Source organism: Echeneis naucrates, chromosome 8 (genome assembly GCF_900963305.1).
Source record: "Echeneis naucrates chromosome 8, fEcheNa1.1, whole genome shotgun sequence".
Taxonomy (NCBI): Eukaryota; Metazoa; Chordata; class Actinopteri; order Carangiformes; family Echeneidae; genus Echeneis; species Echeneis naucrates.
The window spans coordinates 14,467,301-14,490,974 of NC_042518.1; the positions used below are offsets into that span (position 1 = coordinate 14,467,301).

The 23,674-nt window shown below is 42.0% G+C and overlaps 1 protein-coding gene across 1 annotated transcript; it reads right to left on the reverse strand.

Annotated features, from left to right (window-relative positions):
• Positions 1–1,591: 1,591 nt before the first annotated feature.
• On the reverse strand, positions 1,592–22,679 carry LOC115047271 (growth hormone secretagogue receptor type 1-like). The gene is made up of 5 exons (XM_029508082.1): positions 22,556–22,679; positions 21,965–22,140; positions 20,167–20,974; positions 6,224–6,304; positions 1,592–1,656 (listed from the first exon to the last, which is right to left on the reverse strand). Exons 1-5 carry the CDS (start codon positions 22,677–22,679, stop codon positions 1,592–1,594), a joined length of 1,254 nt encoding a protein of 417 aa, XP_029363942.1.
• Positions 22,680–23,674: the final 995 nt, after the last annotated feature.

Here is a 23,674-nt window from a genome sequence, read left to right on the forward strand (position 1 = left end):
CACTTCTGAGAGAGAAGCTGGAGCACACCGGGGTGAACCATCACCTCACACACTGGATTGATTCTGGACCATCTTACCAACCGTCCCCAGTATGTGAGGACCCGGGACTGTGTGTCTGACACTGTCGTCTGCAGCACAGGGGCCCTGCAGACTTCTCCTACAACACACCCACCTGTCACCTGCAGAAGTTGTCCGATGACTCTGCAATCGTCGGCTTCATCTCAGATGGGGATGAAAGAGTACAGAGGACTGATGCAGGACTTTGTGGACTGGTGCCAGTGGAACCGCCTCCAGATCAACACGGGGAAAACTAAAGAGCTGGTGGTGAATTTCCGCAGACTAGCACCCTGCCCTCCGACACCGGTGAACATCCAGGGGACAGACATAGAGATGGTGGCATCCCATAAGTACCTGGGCTGTCACCTAAAGACAAGAAAGGCCAGAGCAGACTTTATCTACTCAGAAGACTGAGGTGTTTTGGGGTGCGGGGGCACTCCTGAAGACCTTTTCTGACCTTTTTCTGGAATCAGCCATCTTTTATGGAGTGGTCTGCTGGGGAGCAGCATCTCGACGCCTGTCAGAAAGAGACTTGACTCTGTCCTGAGATGCCCCCTTGACTCAGTGGGGATGGTAGGAGAGAGGAGGATGATGGCTAAGCTGTCATCCATGTTGGAGAACGACTACCACCACCTGCAGGACATCTTAACAACACCGGGGAGCTCCTTCAGCGACAGACTGCTTCATCCAAAGTGTGTGAAGGAACAATATCGCAGGTCTTTCCTTCCTGCAGCTGTCAGACTTCAGAACCAGCAGACCACACACAAAACTTTTTAAACTGACTGTACTGTACATACTTTTTTATATTACTTATCTATATTACTTGTTCATGTTGTCTAAACTGTACACTGTTATTTATTGTCTAATTCTATTTCTTTTTTACTGATGCCCTCTTTTGCTGCTGTCTAATATCAAATATCTTATCATAAATGAATGAAATAAACAATCACAAATGTATAGGTTGGACAATTAGTAGTTTGTTGTAGTAGTAGTAGTAGTAGTACACTTTTAGTCACGGTCCTACGCACAGTTTTATAAGAGAGGCCCCTGGACACGGTCATTTATCCACGGTGAAGGTTTGGATGAAGATGGACTGTCTTTAGATCATTTTGTCACACCGTGGCGAGGTTGTCTCGTCAGGGTTTTTTTGTGGCTTTGTCATTTCCTGTTTTATTCAGAAATTTCTAGCTGTTATTGAGCTTTAGACTTATTGACCCGCCCCATGGTTTGGGTTGGTCATATTGCTGTTTGCCATTTAAATTTGTGAGCGTTCCCGCATTTCGTCAGTCTCTCAGAGAAGGTAAGATTTCAGCAAGAGTTTTCAAACTAAGCGCTATTTGCGATGTCAGTCTCGGAGACTTTAACATTTCATTTTCATTCAATCGTGTGTGCCGGCCGGCCGGTGTTGAAGCGCAGCATGAAGTGGGTTGTTCAAAAAGCGTGGTGTGATGATGAGGGCCGACATGAAGCGATCCTAACTGTATCAGTTTTAAACTGATTGGTCAGACTGCAGCTAATACTGTTTTCCTCACTTTTAGAAAACAGCGACGGAGCCCTCCAGAAGCTGGAAGTACCAGAGATACAGGATCACTAAGAAGTCTGAAGGATCGAGAAGTGAGAAAGAAAGGTTATTAAAACAAACAACACCTCAGTGTCACCGCAGTAAAGCAACAAAGGACAACAATCACGGCCCCTCCGCGGTGACTGAGGAAGCTTCAGATTCAGGTTGGACTTTTTCTGGTCACAATGTAGCACACATATTCACCTTGGAAAAAATGAATGATTTAATAGATGTGTCAATACTAAGTCATATTCAGAGCATCACCTTTTGGACACAGGAAGTAAGATTAAACACAAAAACATCCTCCAGTTTATATGATATTAAAAGGATTTGTTGTCTCACCTCTAAATAGAGGGAGGAAACAAAAAAACAAAACCTAACGTGATTTCCGAATTATAAACCGCTACTTTTTTCACACCCTGCTGGTTAAACAACGATGCGGCTAATTTATGGATTTTTATAAAAGTTGAGCAGTAACATGAAGAGGCAGCAGATGAAGAATGTGTTTTCTATTTCTCTTTTGTCATTTGTGAAATCAAACAGTCCATAATTTAAACACAGTCCAAAATCATTAATGTGGTCCAAAATAAAACGACAGGGCTGAACCCTCTCTGGGAGAAGACAATGTTGGTCTCTATCCTGCTCCTCATCACACTGACCTCCTGTGTGTGTGGTGAGTATACTCCTAAACTTTCTGATCCAGAAATAATCCTAGTCCTCAGTGAATCTGGTCATCACTGTCCCTCTTTGTCTCCTCCACAGGAACATCAGTAAGGACACACAGCTCCTTTCAGGCAGAGGAGAACCAAAACATCACACTGGAATTGAACTTCACCAACAAATACCACTCAGAACATGAATCCTTCTATATCGTCTGTGAATGCAACACTGGTCATGGAGCCTCAGTCGTGTATGAACTGTCTGCTGGTGCTGAGTCTCAGGATGAAGAGTTTACAGGAAGAGTCCACTCTGACAAACACGCCATCGGAAAAGGTCAATTCAGACTTCACATTTCAGGACTGAGGACTGAGGACTCAGGACAGTACTGGTGTAAAGTCAACACAAATGACGCTTCATACTTTGGCCAATATCAAGTCAACATCTCCGGTAAGTTCAATTAGTGATGAAATAAGACAAAGGACTATGAAGTAGGATTTGCAGATAGCCATGTCATTTCAGGGTAAACCTTCCTGTGTTTTATATGGCTATTATATATTACAATTTACATATTTACATCAGCTGCATTTTTTGTTTTTTTTTGCCAGCAGTTCTTCCTTCATCAGGATACTGCAACAGTTTTGCTTTTAGCTTTTAATCTGTCCTTAAATTCTTCAAACTTGTTGATGATAATATGTTTATTAGTGAATTAAGCTGCTCTGCTAGAAGTCGGATGGTCATAACCACGTACACATGCTGATGAGCAGACAAACATGGGATAACTTACCAAACTGATAACCAGCGTCTTAGCACTGACTGCTGTTATGGAGGCTGTCAGGTGAAATTAAGCTGGATCACTGGAACATTTCTGGGTTTGTTAAACCTGCTTCATAGGGCAGGCATGAGAACAGCTCTGTGTGTTGCTTTGGGGAGAAATGTGGGAACAAAAGGTGTGTCTGAAAAATGTTTCTGGATTAATTCAATAGCAGCTGAGATATTTCAGTCAGGAACCAACTGATGGCGAGCCGTTTTCATATCTTACTGGTCTTCTCCTGTCAATGCGTGTTCATGTTTTTGTTTTAAATAGCAACTTCTGACCCGCCTGTTACTAAGAGACCAACTGAAAGACCCACAGAGGGACCTGGACCTACGAGATGAGGGCAGGAGAAACTAGGACCAGAGACACAAGAAGAATCAAGGTCGCATAGATGGGGAAGGTCCGGCTTCTACGTTGCAGTGGTGTTGGGAGCAGTAGCTTTTGCTATCACTGGTTTTGCGGTGGCTTTATTCAGAAAAAAGATGTCTCTCTCTCCCTGATTCCTGCCATGAAGCTGGTTTTCCCAATTTGGCCTCTGATCTTCCACCTCTGTCAAGACAGAAGAGAAGAGAGCAATAAGATTTATTTTCCCTTGAGAGTTTTTGACTCAAAGCAGTGTTTCTTCTGTGTTCATTTAGAAATGGTGGGCTGCCACTCTTTCAAATTTTCTCTTTTTTTTTTTTTTTAATTTGTCACAAATACACCAACACCGCTGGCGGGGGACCATCCTATTGGAGTTAAGACAACATTAAGATAACTCAGCATAGTTAAATACACATTCCTAAAGTACTGATGGCCAGCTAACGTTAAGCTAATTGGGCCCAGTGCCAACTCAGTGATGCTAACGTGGGTAAAGTAATTGATAGCATTAAGTTAATATCTACACACCATGATTTTTTTTGTGCTTTATGATTCAAAATATGTAATAAAATATGTAATCATTACGCTGAGCAAACGCTCAGCAAACAAACTACAGACTCGGCTCAGAGTGTTGTGTGTACTCAGGTGAGCGATCAAAAGGCTGTACGAAACCATCTTATCAAAATTTTTGTGTGATATAAAATACGACACGACAAAATGTAAAAAAAAAATAACACTGTGCAGGCAGTCTGCAGTTTGTAAAAGGGTTCTTCCTGCTGCCAGGTGTTGTTCCTGAAGTGTGGTCAACAACAACTTTTAACTGGAGACACGAAGCAAAGCATTTGCTTGGTCTGCCAATATTTTATCGAAATACATAGTACGCAAAACCTATAACTAATAATGGCACATAAATGAACAGGAAGTTACATTAAATGCTGCATGAAAAAATGAGTAAAACATTCAAAATGACTGCTTTGATTCCAAAAGTTGCATTAGGCGTGCTTTAATAACAGTCATATAGTCTGTGCAGCCCGGAGGCTCTCCAGCAGCCACAGCATTGAAATGATGCTTCACCTGAGCTTTTTGTTTCTACCTTCGGAGCAATTAAAAGGCCAGTACCAGATGACCCCAGGATCTGCGAGGGCTCATAGTGTAGGCCCAGGATTGTTCAGACTTTTGTAGACAAGTAAAAGAACCTTAAAATTGATCCCAAAAACACACGTGGCGCAATTGCAGCGATTCTAAAACAGGTGTAACGTGCTGCCGCCCTCTGGTCCCTGTCAGCACTTGTGCAGCTGAATTCTGGAGTCGCTGAAGGTGTGAAATGATCAGAGAGCAGGGCATTACAGTAATGTAAACAACTAGAAATAAAAGCATGCTGGCATGAGAGAGAAATGGGGCATTTTTCTGAGATTTCACTAAGAAATCTTCAGAGTTGGATACAGGTTGGTAGTTACTGAGAATATTAGGTTCTGAGTTGCTTTTCTTCAGAAGGCGCCTGTTTAGAAGGCTCATCTGAAGAGAGCAATACAGAATATTTAAAAGCTCCTACTCAGAAGAATCTTTACAATTGTTTTAAAGGCAATGCAGGGATTTGGATCTAAAAGGCGGGCGGTTGGGCCTACTTGAGAGAAAAAACTCAAACAAGCAACGTCTCAAGTGTTTCCTCAAGTAAAAGTGAATCTGTTGTGTTAAATGTATCATTTTATTGGGTAAGAAGACTGAATCTAATCGTGTCAATTTTACTTCTGAAGCGGTCGGAGAAGTCCTCACATGGAGCACCTGTTGGCATCGGTGGAGGGGGCTTATTGACATTTCTGTTTATTAAAAGATTGATTGTGTTAAAAAGGCCCCAATGGGAGACTGTTACATCCCTTTTATTAAAAATAGACAGTAACATACCAACCAACTAAATTGAAGGAGTCAGAGTAGACGAGGCAAAAAGTGAATTTATTTACAGTTTCTTTGGTTTTACAAACAGAAGGTTGCAACAAAAAATGTGGGGGAGATGGGACAAAGAGGTTGTGCCAAACAAGAAACCAAATATAACAAAATAAGGCCTGACTAACCTCTACGTCCACAAACAAAAGGCCTAACTAACTTATCTAAAAAAAAGGGCCCACCAAAATAAGTACAAGGGTGGCACCAACCAATAAACCTAATGTTTTAGACAACAGTGACTACGTGTGTGAAAATGTAAAGGCCACCCAACTCACCTAATGTCCTCAAACTCCCACCACATACCTTGCAGAACCCAACACAGTTTGTTTGACCAATGCAGCAAGCAGCTCAAACAGGTCCAGTGCAGGAAAAGAGACTGTGTCACAGGGGCTGGCTCCTTTTCTCGATTGCCTGGAATCCCCATTGGGCAGCTCCAACCTGGAGGGTATTAACATCTACTGGTTCATTACTAAGATTGTGTGTTTGCATTTGCGTTTGAGCGTTTCCGTGTTTCCCTCTCCTGTGTAATATAACGTGAGAATAGAAGTGTCTGTCTGTGGTCGTATCATCAGCCTGTTCACGCATTTCAGTTTTTAATTCTGTTAAGGGTGTGTCTCTGTCACTGTGTGTGTTTGGATGGATGTCACAGAATATTTTATCCCTCTCTTTGTGGGCTTGTGTACTAATTTGGCCAGTGTTGAAGTGCATGTCTGAGTGGCGAATGGATGTGACAACTTTGTTTAAACTGATATCTCTCTCTGTGCTAGCAGAAGGAGTATTCATATCTAAGTTTGAATTTGTGTCCATATGTGTTTCTTGTCTGTCAATACCGGTGCCCAGAGAGAGAGAGAATATGGTCCGGCCAACGTGGAAGGGCAGCCAGCACAGAACAAACGCCAAGACAATCACTCCTGGAGGAAAGTGAGAGGGGAGAGAACATGAAGGTAACATATGTACTGGATACTCAGTTTACATATGTGAACTATCTTTTCAACGAAAAGCATCTGTAAACACAAAATTGGTGTACAGACAAAACATAGACACTTACAAATTGGAAGAATATATGAAGTTCTTGGACCAGATGTTGTTCTTACTCCAGTGTCGGCCTGGAAAATAGGGCAGCGACTTACCGGAGAAAAGGTAGACTTATTAGCTTAAGATAACTCCTAATGGATTTTACAAGTTAAATACAACCCATGATGTATTAACTGCTGACTGCATTTTCAGATCAGCTTTTTCAAATATTTCTGAAAGAGGAGAAAGATGAAGATGACTCTAGTCAGGTATTTATTAGCTTTTGACTGACTTCATTTTATTTGTTTTTTACTTTTTAACATTCAGCCTTTATCCAACAATTCTATACCAATGAGAGCGAACGTCACTGATCAAAACAAAAAAAAAATAAAAAATTGTACGATCAGATCTTAGGGCATTTGTCCATTGATGCTTTAAAAGTTCATTAAAAACAATTTAATCAATTCAACCAACAGTTTATATCAATTTTAAAAAACCCAGAAGCTTGAAAGGTTGACTGCACCTTTCAAATCTTTGTGCCACAGTGTCATCTAGTGTTAAAAGCGAGGACTACCACAGTCACACTACATACTCAATGGTCCACACTGATAACACACTACAGCTCCCATAATGCACTGGCAGCCAGGACTCATACGGCATACAAAGAACCTGTTAATGAGACATTAAGTGGAGACAGGACTCACAAAAAGCTTTACACCTTTGAAAACATCTGTTCTGAACACAGGTTTTTAAGTTCTGGGCTAAAACAAGTGAAGTCAGATATATGTTGACTATATGTTGACTTATGACTGTTGAATTATTTGTTTGTTGTGCTTAACTCGGGCTTCTCTTGTTCATTTGTGTGTTTTGTTGCCAGACTTGAACAGTTGCCATCTTATTGTTTCTCATTAGATTGACTAATGTGAGTCTTTCTGCACTTTTTTCTTGTGAAGTAATACATTTGTTTACATTCAATTCAAATTAAGATTTTACTATGAAAGCTTTTGACAATTGTGTGAGTTCATTTTACATGAAAAATGTCATTGTAAATGCTCGCATTCATTTTGAGACAAGTCAAGAAAATACAAATTAACTTGGAACTTGGAATTAATTTTAAAAGCTGCAGCACATTCTTGTGATTCCAATCACAATATCATTTCCATATATTAATATAATAGATTTGTGGGGAATGCATTTCTTCAGAATTATTTTCAGCACTTCTTTCATGAAGCTGGAGATGCCAGGATAAATGGAAGAAGCCATGTGATTGACTGATTAATGTGTCAATCAGAAACAGACATTTGATTGACAGCTTCATCAGCCAATGATGGCGTTGGTTGACCAGCGACGTCAGATTTCATACCGATTACTTTTTGCATAAATTATTCGATTACCGGCGATTTCTCATTGGTGAATTTTTTTCTCAATCATCATATTAGTACCCGTAAAAACCTCTCACGTCAAATACTGGTCGTTTAACAACTTTAATGTGCACGGTTCAAAATATAAAAGTTAAAGAAATAATCAGCACATATATTAATGAATTCAATAAAACAAAACACATTTGAGCTTTTCTGAGCTGAGGAGGTGCTTTTTCCATTTTTCCTTCGATATCAGGCAGTTTACCGGATGCTGAAAGAATGCTGAAAGAATGTATGAGCGGTTAACAACGAAGGAGTGGATTCGCTCCAAACCGGCTCCAAGATGGCGGCTAACGCTGGAAACGCCGGAGAACAACAACGCGAAGCTGTCAATGTCCAAACAACATTTACATCATCTCTCTGAAGAAGGAAACACTAAACTGCAAGTTTTGGGCACCCGCCGCCGTATTTGCCTTTCTCTGGCGGAGAATCCCTCCTCTTACACTGCCACCAGGATGACAGCATACAAAAGTACGGACAGTTATAATTCAATATTTCAGTCTGGATGGGTCAGTAATGCTGCCGTCTGGGAGGTGAAGGACAAGAAGTTCTTCATTGGTGAGTGCTAGCGTTAGCTAACGTTGCTATGGGTCGTCAGTGTCAGTTGGCTTCTTCAGTCAGCATTGTAGGGCAGGAGAGACAAAGCATGAATATTTTGGTCAGGTTGGCCCGGTCCCTTATAACATAAATCTGATCCCAAATGTCAGCTAAATCTTTCCTACATTTATAATGACCCACAGCTGGCAGCTTGGGTCGCTGTGGAGAAACAGGGATTGGTGCACCTGTATGGCAGCTTTGGGGGAAGTGGGCTTTCTTTCTCAGACACGACTCATTCTTGTCTCCTCGTTGATTTGTGTTCAGCAACTATCCGGCATTTTGGTTAAAGTTAGGACAAGACTAGTTAAAAAAAAAAAAAAGGCAGCTGGCGGGCACAGGACGTAGCGTCTTTTCCCCGCCAGGGGGCGTTCCTTGTTGTTAGCTTAATGGAGCCCATATCCCATAATGCACCTGATGATTCTATTTATCATGACATCATCATCATTCCTTTGGATCAATGACATCTTAAGAGTCTTAGAATTTGTGACATCTTCTTTGCCTTTGATCTTTTTCACATAAATACGGCTCCCCAGTCCAGAGACGGCACAGTTCGTCAGAGCTTCCAGGTGAATTCACATCACGATCTAGCGAGAACAGAAATCTCTGTGTGGACACAAGTGCAACAAGCCGAAGAAAGCAAAGTGAAGAACTTGACCAGAGTTTCCAGACAAGAGTCAGAAAAGACCAGTCAACTGAACTGCAGCCTGAAAACGAAACACAGACTTCCACCAAAATGGAAGCAGGAGCTGCTCCTTCAACTGCTGTTTCCACTGAAACACAGCACAAAGAAGAACTTAGACCCACGCCAATGCCAAAGATGTCAACCACAGCTGGCTACGTGGAGATCAGTCCAGGAGTCTGTATCTACCAAGTTAACAACAAAGGCCAAAGACCACCGCACAGGAACCAACAGCATCCAGGTCCCAGGCAAAACAACTGGCAACGACCAGCAAACACCAACCAGAGGAAACTCTGGAACCCCCAACAATTCCAGCCCAGAATCCAGACTGCTCCACAGCCCGGAGCTATGTACCAGGTCCAGACTGCTCCACAGCCTCCAGCTATGTACCAGGTCCAGACTGCTCCACAGCCTCCAGCTATGTACCAGGTCCAGCCTACAATCCTGACCAACCCACAACCTGCAGTTGCCTCCCACATCCTGGAAAGACCACAGCCTACAGCTCCTTTCACTGACATAAACAAACCGGCTCTCCTTCCAACACCAGTGAAACCAACACAACAGATCATCTTCGAGATGACAAGGGAAAAGTTTGACTTAATTAATGAAGTAGAGAAGCTCAAAGAGCAGCTTCAACATCAAGCAAGTCAAGCAAACCAGGAGAAGGAAGCCTTAATTGCTGAGCTATCTATGAAGGAGAAAGCTGAAAGGGATGCTGCTCAGCAAATACGCCATCTAGAAGAAACTCTCCAAGCTGAAAGGGTGAAGGCTCAACAATGTCTGGCTGCACAGCTGGTGGAAACCTCTCTAGCCCAAGCTGCACTGGTCATAGCCAAAGACCAACTGGTCGAGTCCAGATGCCAGTGGGAGACAGAAAGATCCCGTCTCCTGGATCAACACCTGCAGGAAACCTCCAACCTCCAGTCAGTGTTGATGAAGGCGCAGGAAGACCTGTCCCAGAGGCGATTGGAGAGGTCCTCCCTCCTCGAAAACCAAGTCCAAACCAAAGACGGTGACAAAGACAACAGTACAGCTGAACTCATGGAAAGATTAACAGCTCTGGAACAACAGGTGGAGGAAGAACAGAGCAAACCAAAGAAGAAATCCGCCTGGAGGCGATTCTGCCGGATCTTTAGGCGACCTCAGCGTAATCCGTCCACATGATCAAAAGTTGCCAAAAGGTTGCTCTTGGGGACCACTTCACACAGCCCCCCTCTTTTTCTCTCTCGTGGCCCCCCTTGCTCCCTCTCTCCCACTCTTTCACATGCCTTCTCTCTCTTTCTCTCTCTCTTTCTACTAAAAAAAAAAATAAAATAAAAACAAACAAAAAATAATTATATGTCGGAAAGATTATATTGTATTTCCCCTAAAAACATCACACGTGAATACTTTTCATGTCAAATATTAATGTCAATAAGTTGCTCAGGACCCTTCAGTCAAACAAACACATGAAAGTAACAAATTCTTCAGAAGCATTAGTTAATGTTGGGTGGTAAACAGTGGCATCTCCTTTTTTGTTTCACATCTTCTAACAAAACAGAAATGTGTTTCTGTAGGATCCCAAACCAAATGTTTTCAACATCATCCAGCAATCATTTTACTCTTGCTTTTATGTTGTTTCTGTCAGGTTATGATGGTTATAATGATAATAATAAAAAGATTTGTTTATATAGCACCTTTAAGAAAAAATCTTTAGAAAATGCTCAACAAATATAAAAACAAATATAGACAATTCACCTTAGAAAGATCAATAAATAAGTAATGTCACTGGATAAAGTGACTTCAGCTGGACAACTGGACCACGACTTCAGCAGCTACAGGCCGGTGGCACTAACATCTCACCTGATGAAGATAAGATAAGATAAGATAAGATAAGATAGACTTTATTAATCCCTTGGGAGGTCTCCGTCAGGGAAATTGTTGTTCCAGCAGGTACAGCACCGACAAGAACAGTAAAAGAAAGCACACAGTTTGAAATATATAAACAACAAATGTACAACCATAAATATTCAGTTTTTTTTAGTGTCCCATCTTCTCCAATCCCTCTTTCTTCCTGCTACTCCTCCCCCTCCCACCTAGTGCAGAGTTATACAGTTTTATTGCTCGGGGGACAAAGGAGTCTTTGAATCTGTTGGTTCTGCACCTGGGGAGAAGCAGTCTGTCACTCAACAGGCTTTTCTGTGCACTGATGACAGGCTGCAGAGGGTGACTGGCGTTGTCCATAATAGCCAGCAGTTTGTTTCTGGATCTCCTCTCTGCAACTGTCACCAGAGAGTCCAGCTTTGTGCCAACCACAGAGCTAGCTCGCCTGATCAGCTTGTCCAACCTGTTTGAGTGCTTTGTGGATGTACTGCCACCCCAACACACCACAGCATAGAAGAGGGCACTGGCAACCACAGACTGGTAAAACATCTGCAGCAGTTTCCTGCAGATGTTAAAAGATCGCAGTCTCCTCAGGAAGTACAGTCTACCCTGGAGCGGCTTGTCCTTGTCCATCTCCGCCCCCTGGTGAGCCCTTCACTGGATCCACTCCAGTTTGCCTACCAGCCGGGAATCAGGGTGGACGACGCTGTCATCTTCCTCCAACACCGGGTTCTCTGTCACCTGGAGAAACCTGGGAGCACTGTGACAGTCATGTTTTTTTGTCCAGTGCGTTCAACACTATCCAGCCTACACTTCTGAGAGAGAAGCTGGAGCACACCGGGGTGAACCATCACCTCACACACTGGATTGATTCTGGACCATCTTACCAACCGTCCCCAGTATGTGAGGACCCGGGACTGTGTGTCTGACACTGTCGTCTGCAGCACAGGGGCCCTGCAGACTTCTCCTACAACACACCCACCTGTCACCTGCAGAAGTTGTCCGATGACTCTGCAATCGTCGGCTTCATCTCAGATGGGGATGAAAGAGTACAGAGGACTGACGCAGGACTTTGTGGACTGGTGCCAGTGGAACCGCCTCCAGATCAACACGGGGAAAACTAAAGAGCTGGTGGTGAATTTCCGCAGACTAGCACCCTGCCCTCCGACACCGGTGAACATCCAGGGGACAGACATAGAGATGGTGGCATCCTATAAGTACCTGGGCTGTCACCTAAAGACAAGAAAGGCCAGAGCAGACTTTATCTACTCAGAAGACTGAGGTGTTTTGGGGTGCGGGGGCACTCCTGAAGACCTTTTCTGACCTTTTTCTGGAATCAGCCATCTTTTATGGAGTGGTCTGCTGGGGAGCAGCATCTCGACGCCTGTCAGAAAGAGACTTGACTCTGTCCTGAGATGCCCCCTTGACTCAGTGGGGATGGTAGGAGAGAGGAGGATGATGGCTAAGCTGTCATCCATGTTGGAGAACGACTACCACCACCTGCAGGACATCTTAACAACACCGGGGAGCTCCTTCAGCGACAGACTGCTTCATCCAAAGTGTGTGAAGGAACAATATCGCAGGTCCTTCCTTCCTGCAGCTGTCAGACTTCAGAACCAGCAGACCACACACAAAACTTTTTAAACTGACTGTACTGTACATACTTTTTTTATATTACTTATCTATATTACTTGTTCATGTTGTCTAAACTGTACACTTATTTATTGTCTAATTCTATTTCTTTTTTACTGATGCCCTCTTTTGCTGCTGTCTAATATCAAATATCTTATCATAAATGAATGAAATAAACAATCACAAATGTATAGGTTGGACAATTAGTAGTTTGTTGTAGTAGTAGTAGTAGTAGTAGTAGTAGTAGTACACTTTTAGTCACGGTCCTACGCACAGTTTTATAAGAGAGGCCCCTGGACACGGTCATTTATCCACGGTGAAGGTTTGGATGAAGATGGACTGTCTTTAGATCATTTTGTCACACCGTGGCGAGGTTGTCTCGTCAGGGTTTTTTTGTGGCTTTGTCATTTCCTGTTTTATTCAGAAATTTCTAGCTGTTATTGAGCTTTAGACTTGACCCGCCCTGTGGTTTGGGTTGGTCATATTGCTGTTTGCCATTTAAATTTGTGAGCGTTCCCGCATTTCGTCAGTCTCTCGGAGAAGGTAAGATTTCTGCAAGAGTTTTCAAACTAAGCGCTATTTGCGATGTCAGTCTCGGAGACTTTAACATTTCATTTTCATTCAATCGTGTGTGCCGGCCGGCCGGTGTTGAAGCGCAGCATGAAGTGGGTTGTTCAAAAAGCGTGGTGTGATGATGAGGGCCGACATGAAGCGATCCTAACTGTATCAGTTTTAAACTGATTGGTCAGACTGCAGCTAATACTGTTTTCCTCACTTTTAGAAAACAGCGACGGAGCCCTCCAGAAGCTGGAAGTACCAGAGATACAGGATCACTAAGAAGTCTGAAGGATCGAGAAGTGAGAAAGAAAGGTTATTAAAACAAACAACACCTCAGTGTCACCGCAGTAAAGCAACAAAGGACAACAATCACGGCCCCTCCGCGGTGACTGAGGAAGCTTCAGATTCAGGTTGGACTTTTTCTGGTCACAATGTAGCACACATATTCACCTTGGAAAAAATGAATGATTTAATAGATGTGTCAATACTAAGTCATATTCAGAGCATCACCTTTTGGACACAGGAAGTAAGATTAAACACAAAAACATCCTCCAGTTTATATGATATTAAAAGGATTTGTTGTCTCACCTCTAAATAGAGGGAGGAAACAAACAAACAAACAAACAAACAAAAAAAAACCTAACCTCATTTCCGAATTATAAACCGCTACTTTTTTCACACCCTGCTGGTTAAACAACGATGCGGCTAATTTATGGATTTTTATAAAAGTTGAGCAGTAACATGAAGAGGCAGCAGATGAAGAATGTGTTTTCTATTTCTCTTTTGTCATTTGTGAAGTCAAACAGTCCATAATTTAAACACAGTCCAAAATCATCTTTAATGTGGTCCAAAATAAAACGACAGGGCTGAACCCTCTCTGGGAGAAGACAATGTTGGTCTCTATCCTGCTCCTCATCACACTGACCTCCTGTGTGTGTGGTGAGTATACTCCTAAACTTTCTGATCCAGAAATAATCTTAGTCCTCAGTGAATCTGGTCATCACTGTCCCTCTTTGTCTCCTCCACAGGAACATCAGTAAGGACACACAGCTCCTTTCAGGCAGAGGAGAACCAAAACATCACACTGGAATTGAACTTCACCAACAAATACCACTCAGAACATGAATCCTTCTATATCGTCTGTGAATGCAACACTGGTCATGGAGCCTCAGTCGTGTATGAACTGTCTGCTGGTGCTGAGTCTCAGGATGAAGAGTTTACAGGAAGAGTCCACTCTGACAAACACGCCATCGGAAAAGGTCAATTCAGACTTCACATTTCAGGACTGAGGACTGAGGACTCAGGACAGTACTGGTGTAAAGTCAACACAAATGACGCTTCATACTTTGGCCAATATCAAGTCAACATCTCTGGTAAGTTCAATTAGTGATGAAATAAGACAAAGACTTTATACTCATAGCTCTGTGAGGCTGTATTTGTGCTGTTAATTAGCCCTGGAAGCTACAATAGACAAATGTCACCTCCGTGTCTGCAGACCAGGGGCCTGGACTATGAAGTAGGATTTGCAGATAGCCATGTCATTTCAGGGTAAACCTTCCTGTGTAGGGTTAGGGTTAGGCATGAGGCAGGCATGAGAACAGCTCTGTGTGATGCTTTGGGGAGAAATGTGGGAACAAAAGGTGTGTCTGAAAAATGTTTCTGGATTAATTCAATAGCAGCTGAGATATTTCAGTCAGGAACCAACTGATGGCGAGCCGTTTTCATATCTTACTGGTCTTCTCCTGTCAATGCGTGTTCATGTTCATGTTTTTGTTTTAAATAGCAACTTCTGACCCGCCTGATACTAAGAGACCAACTGAAAGACCCACAGAGGGACCTGGACCTACGAGACGAGGGCAAGAGAAACTAGGACCAGAGACACAAGAAGAATCAAGGTCGCATAGATGGGGAAGGTCCGGCTTCTACGTTGCAGTGGTGTTGGGAGCAGTAGCTTTTGCTATCACTGGTTTTGCGGTGGCTTTATTCAGAGAAAAGATGTCTCTCTCTCCCTGATTCCTGCCATGAAGCTGGTTTTCCCAATTTGGCCTCTGATCTTCCACCTCTGTCAAGACAGAAGAGAAGAGAGCAATAAGATTTATTTTCCCTTGAGGGTTTTTGACTCAAAGCAGTGTTTCTTCTGTGTTCATTTAGAAATGGTGGGCTGCCACTCTTTCAAATTTTCTCATTTTTTTTAATTTGTCACAAATACACCAACACCGCTGGCGTGGGACCATCCTATTGGAGTTAATACAACATTAAGATAACTCAGCATAGTTAAATACACATTCCTAAAGTACTGATGGCCAGCTAACGTTAAGCTAATTGGGCCCAGTGCCAACTCAGTGACGCTAAAGTTGGTAAAGTAATTGATAGCATTAAGTTAATATCTACACACCATGATGTATTTTTTTTGTGCTTTATGATTCAAAATATGTAATAAAATATGTAATCATTACGCTGAGCAAACGCTGAGCAAACAAAGTACAGACTCGGCTCAGAGTGTTGTGTGTACTCAGGTGAGCGATCAAAAGGCTGTACGAAACCATCTTATCAAAATTTTTGTGATATAAAATACGACACGACAAAATGTAAAAAAAAAAAATAACACTGTGCAGGCAGTCTGCAGTTTGTAAAAGGGTTCTTCCTGCTGCCAGGTGTTGTTCCTGAAGTGTGGTCAACAACAACTTTTAACTGGAGACACGAAGCAAAGCATTTGCTTGGTCTGCCAATATTTTATCGAAATACATAGTACGCAAAACCTATAACTAATAATGGCACATAAATGAACAGGAAGTTACATTAAATGCTGCATGAAAAAATGAGTAAAACACAGCCCGGAGGCCCTCCAGCAGCCATAGAATTGAAATGTTTTACTGGCGCTTTGTTTTTAACCTTCGGCACAATTAAAAAGCCAGTACCAGATGACCCCTTGTTGAAATTTCTGTTTATTAAAAGAATGACTGAAAAAAGGAATTTGGAATTGTTTGACTGGAAATTAGTTTTCCAAAATGTGATGTTCTTGCCTGTTTGACTGCATTATTGTAAATTGAGTTTTTCACTGATTATCTCATAGTGAACAGCGAGTTTGTCTTGTCTCCATTTCCTCTCCACATTCCTGCAATTTTTTCAGTTTTTTGATTTCAACAGCCCTCCATGAGGAGGGTTTAGTTTGTATCTTTTTGGTTAAGGCGGAGCTACTGAGTCAAGGGCTGACTTCATACTCCTGCTAAAATGATCCACAATTAAGTCTCAGAATGCAGGTAAAATTTCAGCAGGAGTATTGTTTAGAATAGTGATTAAAATTTGCAGCCACCTCAGTGGTTAGTGGTTACTCACAGCTCTCACTGGGGTGGTGATATTAACAGTCAAAAACAGGACACATTGTCACCCCTTCAGATTTATTTTTTTTTATAGTTTTAACATTCATTTTTGGGTAATTTATGATTTTGATTCAATTCCCTGTAGCATACATACAAAAACTGATATCATGGCAGACATGATGTTGGATTACTGACAAACTGTCCCTCAGCCTGAGGCCAGTGTGTCCACCAAACTTTAGGAAATCCCTTCATTACTTCCTGCTGACACACAGGCTAAGATGAAAACCATCTGCCACCCTCAACCGAATCAGATAAAGGCATTTATATCAGCACATCTAATGTTACATATTAGATGTACACCGAAATGAATCATGTATCAGAAATATTAGCCCTCCAGTGTTTGTGCCTGTCTGTGTGAGCATGCATGCTTACGGAGTACATATTTAGTCATACACTAGAAAAGGAAACATTGATATGCTAACGGAACATCGTTTTTAATACATCTACATCTTTGCAGGCATGTAGATGCCTTGGTGTCCCGCTTTGCAATGGTTAAGCAAGAAAACAGGCAAGGTTGACACCAAGACGGCATTTTGTACTGAAGCTGAACACCGTTTTAAGAAACCAGCTCCATTTCAATGTTTTCGTTCCTTTTTACACACAAGACAGGATTTAGTCCTCTGCTCTTTAGAGGGATAACACTGCAGGACTAGAACACATGTTGACATCTAACAGAAAAAGCCAACGCCGAAGAGCCTTAAACCTTCATTCTATCTAATGACCATCAGGGGGCGACTTCACTGTTAAGTAGTCAGGTTCCATTTAAGTCTATTGAATAAAGTTATCACTGGAATAAAACCTTATGCTCTAATAATTTCACAGGCACCTGTGAATCACTGGCCCTTAGTATAGCCAACCATTTAGAGAAGGAACTAGACCAAAGTCCAAAGACATCCGATGAGCAGATGTTTCACCAACTTACACTCAGCAGCCACCAAACTTTTCTACTTAAAATTACTTCATCCCATGCACAGACTAAAGAATAATTACAGCCCCAGTGTGAAACTGTTACATCCCTTTTATTAAAAATGAACAGTAACACACCAACCAACTAAATTGAAGGAGTCAGAGTAGACGAGGCAAAAAGTGAATTTATTTACAGTTTCTTCGGTTTTACAAACAGAAGGTTGCAACAAAAAAATGTGGGGGAGATGGGACAAAGAGGTTGTGCCAAACAAGAAACCAAATATAACAAAACAGGGCCTGACTAACCTCTACGTCCACAAACAAAAGGCCTAACTAGCTTATCTAAAAAAAAAAAAGGGCCCACCAAAATAAGTACAAGGGTGGCACCAACCAATAAACCTAATGTTTTAGACAACAGTGACTACGTGTGTGAAAATGTAAAGGCCACCCAACTCACCTAATGTCCTCAAACTCCCACCACATACCTTACAGAACCCAACACAGTTTGTTTGACCAATGCAGCAAGCAGCTCAAACAGGTCCAGTGCAGGAAAAGAGACTGTGTCACAGGGGCTGGCTCCTTTTCTCGATTGCCTGGAATCCTCATTGGGCAGCTCCAACCTGGAGGGCCCAATGAGCAGCCTGACCAGGTCCTTACAGGTGAAACTCATTCAGGGTGTTATCACCTGGAGGAAGAGAGGGGGAGGGGAGAGAGACAAGAAGGAAAACAGAACACACAGGCACTTGGATCCTGCCTGGCATGTAACAGACTAATTAAAAAAATGTAAAATGATCCTTCAAATTTCACTCAACTTTTCATTAACATTTTGGCCAGAAAGCCAGATTGTCAGGCTGCACATCTGGACCCATTTGCTGTCACATGGACCAATCCAGCCATTACCAGTGTGTTATTTGTTATAATCAGGTATACTTTGGTGCTGCTGTGTATTTAGGGTACAATCCATGGCCCCATTATAAAAACAGGGCAGCTCTACCACAAAGTTTCATAGCATAAGAGAAGTAATAGGTATTTTCTGACGCTCTTTACATCAGTTATTTTATTAACACCATCAGAGAGCAACAATTGATTTAGAAATGAAAATACACTCATTTTGATTGATTCATCCAACTTTTTAATTAATATGGTTATGTGGCTTTTTTTGCTCATTGTGTGTGCATCCCTTTCTGTATGTACAATATTTTCCCTTACATAGTGGTGGTGGAGTGTCGTGCTGTGAGTGTCATTCGTAACTGTTGAGATTGTGTGGGAGAGTATGTGTGTATGAGGCTGTGCACAGCGTGTCTGTATCTGGTGGACATCAGGTTATACAGTAAAGGATTGATTGCAGCACTGAGGTAGAAGAGCACTGAGGACACCAGGTTGAAATATTGAGACAGATAATATAAAAAATACATGTGTGTGTCAGAGTGTATGTATGTATTGTTGAGGTGTGTGTCATCATAGTATAGGTCGCTGGGTGTCACAGCACGTGTGTTTATGACTGGAGCAGGAGGTGTGTTACCGAGTATGTCACTTTGTGTGTGCATTAAAATGGATGTACTGTTTGTGGTGCTTTGTCTGTTTGTGTCTCTGCTACTTACAATTGTTCTCAGTTGTGTATTAACATCTGCTGGATCATTACTAAGATTTTGCGTTTGCGTTTGAGCGTTTCCGTGTTTCCCTCTCCTGTGTAATATAACGTGAGAATAGAAGTGTCTGTCTGTGGTCGTATCATCAGCCTGTTCACGCATTTCAGTTTTTAATTCTGTTAAGGGTGTGTCTCTGTCACTGTGTGTGTTTGGATGGATGTCACAGAATATTTTATCCCTCTCTTTGTGGGCTTGTGTACTAATTTGGCCAGTGTTGAAGTGCATGTCTGAGTGGCGAATGGATGTGACAACTTTGTTTAAACTGATATCTCTCTCTGTGCTAGCAGAAGGAGTATTACTATCTAAGTTTGAATTTGTGTCCATATGTGTTTCTTGTCTGTCAATACCGGTGCCCAGAGAGAGAGAGAATATGGTCCGGCCAACGTGGAAGGGCAGCCAGCACAGAACAAACGCCAAGACAATCACTCCTGGAGGAAAGTGAGAGGGGAGAGAACATGAAGGTAACATATGTACTGGATACTCAGTTTACATATGTGAACTATCTTTTCAACGAAAAGCATCTGTAAACACAAAATTGCTGTACAGACAAAACATAGACACTTACAAATTGGAAGAATATATGAAATTCGTGGAATTACAAATTTGTAATTTGGAATTTGGAGTATACATAAATATGTGTGTGTCTTGTCCATACAAATAAGTATGTTTATGTATGTATGCATGCATGTTATTTAAATATGGTGCCGTGTATATATATAATAAGAGGAAAATATCCAGTTTTCATTCTTTTTGCTAAATGCAATGAAATTATAAAAATGTTGAATCATTGAAATAAAATTTAGATAAAGGACCAATGTGTCGTTCGTACTCCATTTTACCTTTTTCAATCTCCAGTCCAAATTGTTCGCTTTGTCAGCAGTGGAGCCAGGTTTAGAAGGGCAAACATGCAACGCCCACGATATAGGATTAATAAGTAAAACCCAAATATAAAAAAGAAGCTTAAGTATGGTGACCCCGCAGGACACACACTCGTCGTAGCCGTTACAAGTCTCCTGCTCTTTACGTCAGTTCTCTATACATGCATGTGTATGGAGGCATGTGTGTGTTTCTCACCCAACATTTTGACAGTGTGCCGGTGGCTCTGGTCTTTGCGGCTGCTTTGTGGCCGGAGACACAGTGTCCGTCCAATCAAGCTGTAGACCAGTCCCAGGATGCAGAATGGTATCAGGAAGTACATGTTGGAGAGAATCATCATGGCCGACAGCAGCCCAGAGGAGGCAGCGTAGTGTGTGCAGCGACACTCTCGCCTGTCAGGCTTTTCTCTGTGACCTCCATCAGCACCCGCTTCACTTCCTCCTCCCTCATCTTCTTTCATTTTGTTTTGCTGCCTTCTATCATTGTCCATCTTTCCTTCTTCTTTGCTTCCATTCCCATCTGACAGTTTTTCATCTTCCATTTCTCCTCCATCTCTTTGTTTCCTCTCATCTTTTAGCCTCGGTCCCAGTTTTCTCTCCCCTTTCTCTTCAAACCATATTAACTCCCCAGGTTTTTCACTCCATCCCTTTGTCTGTGTTTCTTCCCAGTTCCCATTTCCCTCCAATTCACCTTCCCTCCCTGTCCAACCTACATCCTCCCTCCAACTGCTGATTCCAAATTCCTCTCCCTCAACATCCTCCACTCCAACCATGACCAACACTGGTGCTGCACTGACGGCTGCACCCAGCCAGAGGCAGACAATAAGAACCCTGGTTCTGCGTCGAGTCACCAGGGTCTTGGCTGTGATTGGCCAGCAGACTGCCAGGTACCTCTCAAGGGAGAGGAAGGTGATGTGGAGTATGGTACAGAAGGTGCAGCACTCTGAGAGGAACATCGTCAACTTACAGGCAAGGTCTCCTAAGGGCCAAGGTCTGGGCCTCCAGAGCTAGGAGAGATCAAACAATTATATTACCCAGACAACATTTTCATTTTCCCTCATAAGTGTCACAGTTAGGAGTGCACTGACTTTGTTCAAAGGCATTTAGTTAAACAGACCTCATATCTCAGAGCTGCCTGTATACAAAAACTCTCTAACCCAACTTGCCTGAGAAAAAGCAAAGTTCCTTGACATATTTAGTTTTTTCAGTAGTTCAGATAGGCCTGGCATTGTAACTGCTGTTAACCTGAGCTGAGCCGCGACCATAAGAATAGGGCCAGCAGAAAAGTGCAATAAAAATGGAAACAAGCCACATCCTTCACTACAGCTTTATGAGGGGACAATAAGAGGCATTACAAAATGTATAAAATCATTCTCAGCAATGAAATACAACACTTTTAGTGTTATTTACCCCCACTGAAAGATTATTTGATCTTCCATTGCTGTCGTGCAGGGGAAATGATAGAAGAGTGATGTAAGAACACTCTGCTGTAAACAGAGAAAACTTAATTTTGCACCAGGGATTCCCCTGAGGGGAAAAGCAATGAGGTCTTGTTTAAACCATTTTTTCTCAACAGGAAGAAAAGCATCATGTACCTTTCCTCTTATTAATTTGTAGCAAGAAAATTCTTATATAACTGCACCTTCTGCCAAAACATCAGCATCTGGTTAAATCAAATGATAAATAGATACATTTTTTCTACTCTTTTACAACACTTCCCAAGCCACACTCACTCATATATACTACTTTTAAAACATATATTGCTTTTACTGCCCCCCACACTGACGATACAATGGGCCAGTTTGAAGATTATGTCTTGCCAGCGCAAGTTCCACCTTTGCACCAGAACAGACAGGAAACAAACCACCTTCCAAGAAATAAACGACCCACTCTACTCCCTCATCTATAGGGGCCCACAAACAAGACTGCAACAACGTAATGAAATCTAAGGTGTGCCTTCTCTGCATCTCATGTGCTCTCATGTGCGTGAGTGCTACCTTGTATAGATCCAGAGGCAGCAGCAGGAGTATCAAAAGGTCACTGACAGCCATGCTGCTCAGGTAGAGGTAGGTGGAGCTTCTCATGTGAGGTCGGAGCCAAACCACCAGAATTGTTAGAATATTTCCAAGAAGGCCAAAGAGCATCAGTGGGATGTATATCACAGTCACACACACTAGAAAAGGAAATACTGATATGATGTTAGTGGAACAGCTTATCTATCCATCTATCTATGAATCACTATCCAGATGAAAGCTGAGTAAAGAGTCAACTTTGATGGAATTTCTGTCTCCGGACACAGATGTTGGTGAACAAATAGGATTGATGCTAAAACTTGAACATTTGCTAATGCTAATCAGCTAATAAGCTGCTGACACTAGCTTTGTGTACTGTTGATGCGTGGAAGTGATGCTCTCTCATTCAATGAAGCACTGGGGGTTTTTATCCACAAATTGTTGAGCTTATTTTTAAATATCACTTTTCTTTTCTTTTTTTTCTTTTTTTTTGTCTTGTTTTGTTCTTGCAGCTCTAAATGACCAAATGTTTAAAAATGTTATTGCTGGCATTAGCAATGTTGCTTCTTCACCCACCTAGCTCAATCAGTCCAAACATAGGTTCCTCCATAGGTTGACACTCATGGTCGGAGCAGTCCTGCGGGAAGCCCAGTGGAAGGGCACAGTTTCTGTCTTCACAGCCTCTGCCCATGTCACCCATCTCCATGAGATCCATGATGGTGGGGGTGTGGTTGGACACAAGAAGTGAAAGCAGCAGGGGAGAGGTGTGCGTGTTCCAGGCTACAGGGCCCTGAGGTGACGTACACGGATGGATTTCCTATGACGCTCGATCACAGCTTACAGTGTAATTCTTTGTCTGTTTAGAAAATTAAACATAAGAAAATCTTTACAAGAAATCATAAATAAAATGAAATGTTTGTATTATAATTGTTATCGGAATTTACTGTAAATTCAATATATATGAATAAACACACATGCATTTAAAGATGCCTACTGGATGTGTTCCCTAAGATGTTTGTTTATGTCTGTCCACCCTGAATTTATTTGCTCCATGTTTAAAAAAGATACACAAATAGATAATTGTTTTACACACCTATATTTAATATGAACACATTTCAAGTCAATCATTTGGAGTGTAACTAAGCATTCCTAGTTATTTTTACCATGTTTTATTTAACAAACAACAATGCAATTAAAAGTGGATGATTTAAAAAGCCATCTTATCATTGTTGCAATCCTCAAAACAATTACCATCAATCGATAACATCAGGCCCTTTACAATAATTATTAAAAAAGGCTCACACACGTGCACAAAAAACATGTTTTAAGGTATAAACGATATACTCACCGACCTCCAGCATGTTGTATATCGCTCTCTTTGCAGACACACATTTGCACTAACCCTAACACATCTACAGTGTGATGTCTCTCCCTCCCTCTCTCTCTCTCTCTCTCTCTCTTCCTCCCCCCAGTGGCTCCCCATCCATATAAGACTGAGGGGTTGTAAGATGACTAAAGCAGCAGTAAAGTAAAGTAACTAAAGTAACATTTGTTCTCCACAGAAGGCAGGTGGAACTGGAGGCTTAGTGATAGAGTAAATGCACCTGTAGGACCAAAGGTGAAAAACTCTAAGTTTGTGAACCAACTATTACACTTGAGCCACTCCAGTCAATAGCTCTTCACCTGAGACCACTC